The 12,391-nt window shown below is 36.0% G+C and overlaps 1 protein-coding gene across 6 annotated transcripts in view; it reads right to left on the bottom strand.

Annotated features, from left to right (window-relative positions):
- HMCN1 (hemicentin 1) overlaps window positions 1-12,391 on the bottom strand; it is a 530,431-nt gene that overhangs the window by 79,378 nt on the left and 438,662 nt on the right. For all 6 annotated transcript variants that reach the window (XR_009008571.1, XM_007166971.2, XM_057547914.1 and 3 more), the window contains 2 exons: window positions 4,377-4,567; window positions 349-562 (listed from right to left, as the gene is read on the bottom strand). Coding sequence is in view for 5 of the 6 variants with exons in the window: in XM_007166971.2 (XP_007167033.2) it covers window positions 349-562; window positions 4,377-4,567 (405 nt within the window). In the remaining variant the exon portion in view is untranslated. The remainder of the gene's footprint in view (window positions 1-348; window positions 563-4,376; window positions 4,568-12,391) is intronic.

Below are 12,391 nucleotides of genomic sequence, written 5' to 3'. Positions count from 1 at the left end.
GATTAAGTTTTTTAGAGTTTATTTTTCCTTAGTAAGGTATACTATTATTGTTAAGGTGATACAGTTGGTGAATTCTAGTGATTAACATAAATCTTTATAGCAGAGAAAACTCAAGCTTATTACTAATTTTCCAGCAAGGCATTTGTAAATGCAGTACTTCAGAACTCAATTTTGGGATGCAACAATTTCTCTTTACAGACAATATCTTTATGCTGGTCATAAAGTCTAACAAATAGAGACACTTGTCCTCCCAGGGATGAGGGCTCCTGGGCTTTAAAACAAAAATGGAGATTGGTTTTGAGTTCTCTATGGGTGTACTATTCACTTCTTAAGAATTAAATTACCAACCTGGGATAATATTGTTATTGAAGGTCCATGTTAACTTGGGCAGTGGAATACCAGTTGCTTTACAGTTTAATCGTAGCTGTTCTCCTTTATTTAATGACACATCTCCAGGAAGTTCAGTGAAAGTGGGGAGAACATGCACAGTCAGGCTGACGGTGTGTGTGTCTTCACCTGCAGCATTCTTAGCAATGCAGGTATAGGTGCCAGAATCCTCTGGCTTAAAGAAAGAAAAATCACAGGGCTTAAAATTACATAATCTTACATTATACTACATATAATACAAAAAATTGCATAGCTTGGTACCCAAAGGAGCACTCTTCTTTAAAGCCAGTTTAAATTTCCATCTTGTAGTCTGAACCATCTGGCTAGCTTTTAAATAACATAATTTAAAATGTATAAGAATTTAAACAAAAGCCCATACCTTATAGAACTATAGAATTTATAATAATAAGATCTCAGAAAACTGCAGATTATAAAGTTTATTAAACATCAACTGCTGTACTGCAATGTACAAATACAGAGCAAATAGTCCCAAAGGCTGTTAGAATCTTGACAGCATAGTTGGCTCTCTGGGTAATGTGGCACCAAAGTCCACCAAAATTATCAAAGGAAACAGCAAGAGTAAGGGCAATAACACCTGCAGTTCCAAAATTTCACTTGCTAAATCCAGCTCTTGGCACTGACTTTATTAGATGTATTGGCAGTATTTGACACAATTCTGGCTTCCTTCGTTTTAAAACCATGTCTCCACTTGGCTTCCAGGATACCCCATTCCCCTAGTTTCCTTCCTACTTCACTGGTTGCTCCTTTTCCATCTCCTTTTGCTGGCTTCCCCTCCACATTAATGTCTTTATGTTGGTATGTGAAAGGGCTCAGTCTTAGTCCTCTTTTCTTCTGTATCTGCACTCACCTCTTTGGTGATCTCATCCAGTCTTATGGCTTTAAATATCATCTATCTATTGATGAGTACCAGGATCTCCAGCCCAGATCTTTCTTCCAAATTCCAACTACATTGAACTTTTCATTCCAACTCTCTGCTTAGATGTCTAAAAGACATCTCAAACTCATGTCCAAAACTGAACCCCCCATTTCCCCTTCCTGTTCTATCTGCAGCCTTCACACCATCTCAGTTGATGGTTACCTTGTTCTTCCAGTTGTTCATGCCTTTGTTCTCAGACATTTGAGTTATCCTTTATTCTTTTCTTTTTCAGACTCTACTTGCAATCTAGCTAGGAAATCCTAGCTTCAAAGTATGTGCAAAATCCAATCACTTCTCACCCCTTCTCTGCTAATGTTCAGCTTTTTAAAATTACTTTTTATTGGAGTATGGTTGCTTTACAATTCTGTGTTAGCCTCAACTGCACAACAAAGTGAATCCGCCATATGCATACAGATATCCCCTCCCTTTTGGACTTCCCTCCCATTTAGGTTACCACAGTGCACTAGGTGAGTTCCCTGTGCTGTACAGCATGTTCCCATCAGTTGTCCATTTTACACAGAGTATCTGGATAAAGAAGATGTGGTACATATATACAACGGAATATTACTCAGCCATAAAAAGGAATGAAATTGGGTCAGAGATGTGGATTGACCTAATGTTCAGCTTTGAGTCCTATAATCTCACCTCTGCCTCCAGACCATCTTCCCAACTGGTCTTTTCTGTTTCTATTCTTGCCTCCTTACCATGTATTCTCATGGAATAGGAGGAGGAGGAAGAGGAGCAGGGGGAAGGGGGAGGAGGAGCCAATGCAATATTGCAAAAACATAAGCAGACAACATTGTTCCCCTGCTCAAAACCTGTAATGGATTCTGATTTTACTCAGAGTAAAATGCAAAATTGTTATGACCTACAAGACACTACATGTATCTGGCCTTCATTTTTCCCGGACTTCTTTCTCCCTCTTTTCATTCTTTTTCTTCTTTGCTTTCACTGGTCTCCTGTTTCTCAAATACATCAGACATGTTCCTACCTTACATTCTTGCGTTCTTTGCACCCACCTTAATTTCGTTGCCCTCAAAATCTGGGGGAGGAGCATCCCAGTTTTCTCTGCCTGGGATGCTCCTCTTCCAGATATTTGCTTAGCTAACTCACTTCCTTCAAATTTTGCTCAAAATGTCTCCTTCCCAAAGGACATTTACTCTGACTATGCTATTTAAAAATGTAACCTGTACTCCTCCAAATTCTGATCCCCTTTACCCTGCTCTTCTTTTATTTTTCATACCAGTTGTTTTCTTTTGGCAACTGGTATGAAACAATACATTGTTTATTTTTATTTGTTATTGTCTGTCTCCCTCCTCTAGAAATAAACTCCACGAGCGCAAGGATCTTTGATTCTTTTGTTCCCTGATGTATTTATTCCCAGTGCCTAAATCAGTGTTGATCACAGAGAAGGTACTCAATAAATATTTGTTGAATTAATGACTGAATGCTTCTGACTGCGTTAAGGTCCATATTACAGACTTTCTCTTCTTTTTAAAAAGTTTAAGAATATATATATATATATATATTTGCATTGAAGCATCAAAAAACTGATTGGAAATGCAGCATAAAAATTGTAATTACTCATTATAGATATAATCTAAATTTGGTTGGTTGTATACTAATTTTTTTAAGGGCAAACAGGAATAAATCATATTCCATGGAAAGGTCTCCCCACTCTGACACCACTTAGTTATTCTTAAAATTCCCAGGTTATAACAACTTAAGTTTAAAATCAAGGATTTTATGGAAGTAAAGCTTTTGAAAATCTGGATTGTACATATTATTCACAAATAGACTTCTTATCATTTGTGTCCTTCATCTAGTTTTTATAAGCTACCTTATTGTTGATATATTTCTTAATGTATCTGAGTCACTGTCTCACTAAAAGTCTAAACTTTTCTTATTTAATTTCTTCAGGTCTAAGAGTGATTAAGGGGCCTAATTCAACATTCTTGAACCTGGGAGTAATCCTTACCAGAGATGTTTGCCAGCTTAAACAAACAAACAAGCAAACAAATGTATCCTTATTTTATCAATTCTAAAATTCATAGTTTTAACTTTTAATATCTCTGAATTTGGGATACAACTTAAAAATTGATGCTCTTCTCTAGTTTACTTGACTATATATTTTTTTCTTAGTGGCACATAAAATATTGGTGCATCTTACAATTGATGGAAACTTAGATTTGAATAAATACAATTTCTACTAGCACATGAGACAGAGTTAGCCTATCACTAGAGCTATTTATCTGGTAATTCCAGGAGTCTGGCTAAAGGCTGAAATTATACTGTGAAGTGAATGTGATCAATTTTTTTTATCATTTTAATTTGTTCAAATTTAATTCTATGAAGACTTTGTAATGAAACTTAGGCACTTTGAAGGGTAATGAAAAGGAGTAAGATAGGCACAAAAGCTCTGAATATGATTCACATTTTAATCATGTTTAATATTTAGTACCAAGTGTTGATACTCTCAAACTACATGATAATTTTTTAAAGAGTCATGTGGTATACATAGATACAGATTCCTCTTCAAGTGGGCTCATACTGAAAAACTAAGATGCTTCCCATAGCTACAATTTTGCAAACTGGCGAAGTATCACCTAAGAATATTCAAAAACCCCAGCTTGCCCTGATCCCTAAGACTAAGAGTTATTTAAAAACCTGAAAAGAGCAAAAAGTCTGCTTTTTGTATTTGCTTAATAATACATCAGACACTTCTTACATCTCTACTCTTCTAACCATCCTCATGCATTGTTACAAACATGGAATATAACAGAGGCTTAGAATTTTTCCTGATAAACACAGATTTCCACAAAAATAAAATAATTTTAGAAGGAGGCCACTTATGAGTTTTCACGATCTGCTAAATACTGTTCTCGGGGACATAAAATGAAATATGTGTAAAATTAATTTTTTGACCTGAATTTATAAGAGTACCTTCTTTCCTTTCATTATTAAAAAATACATTTCTGAGCTAAGTCACTAAATGTAAAAAGGTGAATTAATAATCTGGCTTAATGTATCTATTCGTGTCTATTAAACTTACCACAACATTTTCCAGAATGAGCTCCCCATAGGGTTCGACAGTGTGTTTTCCTAACAAGTTAGCCAAAAGAACATTGTCTTTTTTCCAGTTAATTGCTGGTGTGGGGATTCCATCAGCCACGCATGGAAGAACGGCTTGTGAATTCTCATTGACCGTGTAATGTACTTCTGTACTTTGAATTCTAGGTGGTACTATGAAGAGTTTAAAAATGATAGGTATTCAGGATGTTGAGTTCAATAATATCTTTATTCACACTGAAAATTAACACACAATAGACTTTCTTGAGGGTAACTTGCTAGAAATACTAACAAAATTTATCAAGCCATTTACTTGTTTGTTACTATGAAAGCAATCCATATTTTTGATGCTAGCAAGAATTCTAATGCATCTGTACTTGCTGAATATCAATTTCTGAAAAAATGACATAGAACTGGTGAGAAATATTTAGATTTTATTTGACTTCCTGACTTTTCCTTACTTGAGTTTCTTTTGCTTATTGCACTGAAGTAAAATAAACAAGAGCAACTAAAACCAAAAATGCTTCTATAGTTGTAGAATTGCTAGATTTGTATCATAGAGATATTGTGAGGATAGACTAATAAAAGTCCCTAGTTAAAAACACTGTAAAATACTCACCCCATATTAAATATCACAAAGTGCTAAAGAAAAAAATATCTATTGCAGTATTTCACATGTGTTACAACAAATGCAAGTAAAACCAGTGAAGACATTTAATTCAGTTTTTATACTGTCACAGAGAAATTTTTACAGTGATTTCATAATTCTGTGCAAATACTGCCGTTGCCTCAAATTTTTTTGAAATGGAATTTAGGCAATATAGAAAGGTCAATTGACTATTTCAGGGTACTAAGAAATACTTTAGTGAACTTGGAACTCAGATATTCACTTCTAAAAGAAAGGCTTAAAAAATATTAAGAATACTTGGCTCAAAAAGTAAAAATAGAGATTGGTTCAAGATGGTGGAGTAGAAGGACATGCTCTCACTCCCTCTTGCAAGAACACCAGAGTCACAACTAACTGCTGAACAATCACTGAAAGGAAGACACTGGAACTCACCAAAAAAGATACCCCACATGCAAAGACAAAGGAGAAGCCGCAATGAGATGGTAGGCAGGGTGCTATCACAATAAAATCAAATGCCATAACCACTGGGTGGGTGACTCACAAACTGGAGAACAACTTTACCACAGAAGTCCACCCACTGGAGTGAAGGTTCTGAGCCCCATGTCAGGCTTCCCAACCTGGGGGTCTGGCAATGGGAGGAGGAATTCCCAGAGAATCAGACTGTGAAGGCTAGCGAGATTTGATTGCAGGACTTCGACAGGACAGGGGGAAACAGAGACTCCACTCTTAGAGGGCACACACAAAGTAGTGTGCGCATCGGGATCCAGGGGAAGGAGCAGTGACCCCATAGGAGACTGAACCAGACCTACCTGCTAGTGTTGGAGGGTCTCCTGCAGAGGCGGGGGGCAGCTGTGGCTCACCAAGGGACAAGGACACTGGCAGCAGAAGTTCTGGGAAGTACTCCTTGGCGTGAGCCCTCCCAGAGTCCGCCATTAGCCCCACCAAAGAGCCCGGTAAGTCTCCAGTGTTGGGTCATCACAGACCAAACAACCAACAGGGAGGGAACCCAGCCTCACCCATCAGCAGACAAACAGATTAAAGTTTTATTGAGCTCTACCCACCACCAGTCCCTCCCATCAGGAAACTTGCACAAGCCTCTTAGATAGCCTCATCCACCAGAGGGCAGAGAGCAGAGGCAAGAAAAATTACAATCCTGCAGCCTGTGGAACAAAAACCACATTCACAGAAAAATAGACAAGATGAAAAGGCAGAGGGCTAGGTACCAGATGAAGGAACAAGATAAAACCCCAGAAAAACAACTAAATGAAGTGGAGATAGGCAACCTTCCAGGAAAAGAATTCAGAATAATGATAGTGAAGATGATCCAGGACCTCGGGAAAACAATGGAGGCAAAGATCGAGAAGATGCAAGAAATGTTTAACAAAGACCTAGAAAAATTAAAGAACAAACAAACAGAGATGAACAATACAATAACTGAAATGAAAACTACACTAGAAGGAATCAATAGCAGAATAACTGAGGCAGAAGAACGGATAAGTGACCTGGAAGGTAGAATGGTGGAATTCACTGCTGCGGAATAGACTATAGAAAAAAGAATGAAAAGAAATGAAGACAGCCTAAGGAACCTCTGGGACAACATGAAATGCAAAACATTTGCATTATAGGGGTCCCAAAAGGAGAAGAGAGAGAGAAAGGACCCGAGAAAATATTTGAAGAGATTATAGTCGAAAACTTCCCTAACATGGGAAAGGAAATAGCCACCCAAGTCCAGGAAGTGCAGAGAGTGCCATACAGGATAAACCCAAGGAGAAACGCGCGGAGACACATAGTAATCAAATTGGCAAAAATTAAAGACAAAGAAGAATTATTGAAAGCAGCAAGGGAAAAATGACAAATAACATACAAGGGAACTCCCATAAGGTTAACAGCTGATTTCTCAGGAGAAACTCTACAAGCCAGAAGGGAGTGGCATGATATGCCTAAAGTGATGAAAGGGAAGAACCAGAACCAAGATTACTCTACCCGGCAAGGATCTCGTTCAGATTCGATGGAGAAATCAAAAGCTTTACAGACAAGCAAGAGCTAAGAGAATTCAGCACCACCAAACCAGCTCTACAACAAATGCTAAAGAAACTTCTCTAAGTGGGAAACACAAGAGAAGAAAAGGACCTACAAAACCAAATGGAAAACAATTAAGAAAATGGTAATAGGAACATACATATTGATAATTTCCTTAAATGTGAATGGATTAAATGCTCCAACCAAAAGACACAGGCTTGCTGAATGGATACAAAAACAAGACCCATATATATGCTGTCTACAAGAGACCCACTTCAGACCTAGGGACATACACAGACTGAAAGTGAGGGGATGGAAAAAGATATTCCATGCAACTGGAAATGAAAAGAAAGCTGGAGTAGCAATACTCATATCAGATAAAATAGACTTTAAAGTAAAGAACGTTACAAGAGACAAGGAAGGACACTACATAATGATCAAGGGATCAATCCAAGAAGAAGATATAACAATTATAAATATATATACACCCAACATAGGAGCACCTCAATACATAAGGCAACTGCAAACAGCTCTAAAAGAGGAAATCAACAGTAACACAATAATCGTGGGGGGCTTTAACACCTCATTTACACCAATGGACAGATCATCCAAACAGAAAATTAATAAGGAAACACAAGCTTTAAATGATACAATAGACCAGATAGATTTAATTGATATTCATAGGACTTTCCATCCAAAAACAGTAGATTACACTTTCTTCTCAAGTGCACATGGAATATTCTCCAGGATAGATCACATCTTGGGTCACAAATCAAGCCTCAGTAAATTTAAGAAAATTGAAATTGTATCAAGCATCTTTTCTGACCACAATGCTATGAGATTAGAAATCACTTACAGGGAAAAAAACGTAAAAAACAAAAACACATGGAGGCTAAACAATACGTTACTAAATAACCAAGAGATCACTCAAGAAATCAAAGAGGAAATCAAAAAATACCTAAAGACAAATGACAATGAAAACACGACGATCCAAAACCTACGGGGTGCAGCAAAAGCAGTTCTAAGAGGGAAGTTTATAGCTATACAAGCCTACCTCAAGAAACAAGAAACATCTCAAGTAAATAATCTAACCTTACACCTAAAGGGACTAGAGAAAGAAGAACAAACAAAACCCAAAGTTAGCAGAAGGAAAGAAATCATAAAGATCAGAGGTGAAATAAATGAAATAGAAACAAAGAAAACAATAGCAAAGATCAATAAAACTAAAAGCTGGTTCTTTGAGAAGATAAACAAAATTGATAAACCATTAGCCAGACTCATCAAGAAAAAGAGGGAGAGGACTCAAATCAATAACATTAGAAATGAAAAAGGAGAAGTTACAACTGACACTGCAGAAATACAAATGATCATGAGAGATTACTACAAGCAACTCTACGCCAATAAAATGGACAACCTGGAAGAAATGGATAAATTCTTACAAAGGTATAACCTTCCAAGACTGAACCAGGAAGAAATAGAAAATATGAACAGACCAATCACAAGTAATGAAATTGAAACTGTGATTAAAAATCTTCCAAGAAACAAAAGTCCAGGACCAGATGGCTTCACAGGTGAATTCTATCAAACATTTAGAGAAGAGGTAACACCCATCCTTCTCAAACTCTTCCAAAAAATTGCAGAGGAAGGAACACTCCCAAACTCATTCTATGAGGTCACATTCACCCTGATACCAAAACTAGACAAAGATACTACAAAAAAAGAATATTACCGACCAATATCACTGATGAATATAGATGCAAAAATCCTCCACAAAATACTAGCAAACAGAACCCAACAACACATTAAAAGGATCATACACCATGATCAAGTGAGATTATCCAAGAGATGCAGGGATTCTTTAATATATGCAAATCAATCAATGTGATACACCATATTAACAAATTGAAGAATAAAAACCATATGATCATCTCAATAGGTGCAGAAGAAGCTTTTGACAAAATTCAACACCCATTTATGATAAAAACTCTCCAGAAAGTGGGCATAGAGGGAACCTACTTCAACATAATAAAGGCCATATACGACAAACCCAAAGCAAACATCATTCTCAATGGTAAAAAACTGAAAACATTTTATCTAAGATCAGGAACAAGACAACGATGTCCACTCTCACCACTTTTATTCTACATAGTTTTGGAAGTTTTAGCCACAGCAATCAGAGAAGAAAAAGAAATAAAAGGAATTCAAATTGGAAAAGAAGTAAAACTGTCACTGTTTGCAGATGACATAATACTATACATAGAGAATTCTAAAGATGCCACCAGAAATCTACTAGCGCTAATCAATGAATTTGGTAAACTTGCAGGATACAAAATTAATGCACAGAAATCTATTGCATTCCTATTCACTAATGATGACAAATCTGAAAGAGAAATTAAGGAAACACTCCCATTTACCATTGCAACAAAAAGAATAAAATACCTAGGAATAAACCTACCTAGGGAGACAAAAGACCTGTATGCAGAAAACTATAAGACATTGATGAAAGAAATTAAAGATGATACCAACAGATGGAGAGATATACCATGTACTTCTATTGGAAGAATCAATATTGTGAAAATGACTATATTACCCAAAGCAATCTACAGATTCAATGCAATCCCTATCAAATTACCAATGGCATTTTTTACAGAACTAGAACAAAAAATCTTAAAATTTGTATGGAGACACAGAAGATCCCAAAGCAGTCTTGAGGGCAAAAAATGGAGCTGGAGGAATCAGACTCCCTGACTTCAGACTATACCACAAAGCTACAGTAATCAAGACAGTATGGTACTGGCACAAAAACAGAAATATAGATCAATGGAACAGGATAGAAAGCCCAGAAATAATCCCATGCACCTATGGTCAACTAACCTATCCCAAAGGAGGCAAGGAGATACAATGGAGAAGAGACAGTCCCTTCAATAAGTGATGCTGGGAAAACTAGACAGCTACATGTAAAAGAATGAAATTAGAACACTCTTTAACACCATACACAAAAAAAACTCAAAATGTATTAGAGACTTAATTGTAACACTGGATAGTATAAAACTCTTAGAGGAAAACATAGGAAGAACACTCTTTGACATAAATCACAGCAAGATCTTTTTTGATCCACCTCCTAGAGTAATGGAAATAAAAACAAAAATAAACAAATGGGACCTAATGAAATTTAAAAGCTTTTGCACAGCAACGGAACCCATAAACAAGACGAAAAGACAACCCTCAGAATGGGAAAAATATTTGTAAATGAATTTTCAGACAAAGGATTAAGTATATAAACAGCTTATGCAGCTCAATATTAAAAAAACAAACAACCCAATCCAAAAATGGGCAGACGACCTAAATAGACATTTCTCCGAAGACATACAGATGGCCAAGAAGCACATGAAAAGCTGCTCAACATCACTAATTATTAGAGAAATGCAAATTAAAACTACAATGAGGCCGTGGCTTGGAGTTAAAGAGCAGAACTCCTGACTACCATTCTGTGACCGATCAAGAGAGTAACAGTTAAAAACCTCAGCAGGCCTTGTTCACGACATGCAGAAAAAAAGTGCTGCAGTTCAGATACCTCTGGAATTTTCCCACAGTGTCACAGGTTTGTAATACTTGAAGTCCTACATTTCTAAGAATATATTTCTTGCTCAGTTGTTTCAGGCAAGCCCAAGACTTTGTAATTTTTAAAGGGCCCAAGATATTTTTTTTCAATAACAGACCAGCTTCTTTTTCCTGCAGTTACAGATGTAATTTCCTTTTTGTTGTCAAACATAAGGTACCAAATATGATGCAATAAATTGTTTTGAAAAACAAACAAACAAACAAACAAACAAAAACTACAATGAGGGATCATCTCATACCAGTTAGAATGGGCATGATCAGAAAATCTACAAACAACAAATGCTGGAGAGGGTGTGGAGAAAAGGGAACCCTCTTGCACTGTTGGTGGGAATGTAAATTGATACAGACACTATGGAGAACACTATGGAGGTTCCTTAAAGAACTAAAAATAGAATTACCGTATGACCCAGCAATCCCACTACTGGGCATATACCCAGAGAAAACCATAATTCAAAAAGACACATGCACCCCAATGTTCACTGCAGCACTATTTACAATAGCCAGGTCATGGAAGCAACCTAAGTGCCCATCGACAGATGAATGGATAAAGAAGATGTGGTATATATATACAATGGACTATTACTCAGCCATAAAAAGGAACAAAATTGGGTCATTTGTAGAGACATGGATGCATCTAGAGACTGTCATACAGAATGAAGTAAGAAAGAGAAAAACAAATATCATATATTGACGCATATATGTGGAACCTAGAAAATGGTACTGATGAACCAGTTTGCAGAGCAGAAACTGAGACACAGAAGTAGAGCAAAAACATATGGACACCAAGGTGGGAAAGCCGCGGGGGTGTGGGGGTGGTGGTGTTATGAATCGGGAGATTGGGATTGACATGTATACACTGATGTGTATAAAATGGATGACTAATAAGAAAAAAAAAAAAAGTAAAAATACACTCCCCTCCCAAAACAATAAATTTTGGAATTATTCAAATATATTGCTGAGAAATGGATCAAGCTTAATGACATTTTTTAGAACAATTGGTTTCAGCAAAAATTATTTTTTTATGATTATATGAGTAAATATACAAAGACTATGTGAATGATTATATGCATAAACAATAGATAATATGGAAAAGCCAAAAATCTATTTTGCTGAATGGTATGTCATAAATATTCATTTTTCATTAATGTATGCTGTATTTTTATTATCTCCTTTATCCTGGTTTCCTTGGGGTTTATATTTCAACTTTTCTAATGGTTACAAAGTTGCAGCATTAGTACATTTACTTAAATTCATTCTTTTTCAAAATGAAAATTTTAAGGCTGTGACTTTATATTTGATTATAGTTTTGGCCACACACTATACATTTTGATATGTGGTGTCCTTATTTTTATTATTTTCTAAATAATCTGAAAATAAAACCATATTCTTTGACCTACTTGTTGACTAGAATGGTATTTTTTAATTTGGCTGGGGTTGGGATTTTGGCATTAAAAGTTCATTACACATTTCTAGCTTTATTGTGTTGTGGGCAGGAATTGTGGCCTATACTTTTAAATTATTATTAACAATTTCTTTGTTGTTTAGTATACGGTCAATTTTCGTAAATTTTCTACAAACACTTGAAAGAAGGAATATTATTTACTTGAAACTAAAGGACTAATGTGTATTAATTAGTTCAATTATATTAACTGAAAGCAGGTATAAAACTGTAGAAAATTCAAATACACCTGAAAGATAAAAAACAGCTTTCACAAATTTTTTAAAAAGGA

Source organism: Balaenoptera acutorostrata, chromosome 1, assembly GCF_949987535.1.
Source record: "Balaenoptera acutorostrata chromosome 1, mBalAcu1.1, whole genome shotgun sequence".
In the NCBI taxonomy this organism is placed as follows: Eukaryota; Metazoa; Chordata; class Mammalia; order Artiodactyla; family Balaenopteridae; genus Balaenoptera; species Balaenoptera acutorostrata.
Note: the sequence above shows the minus strand (reverse complement) of the source record. Positions and strands in the feature narration are given on the sequence as shown.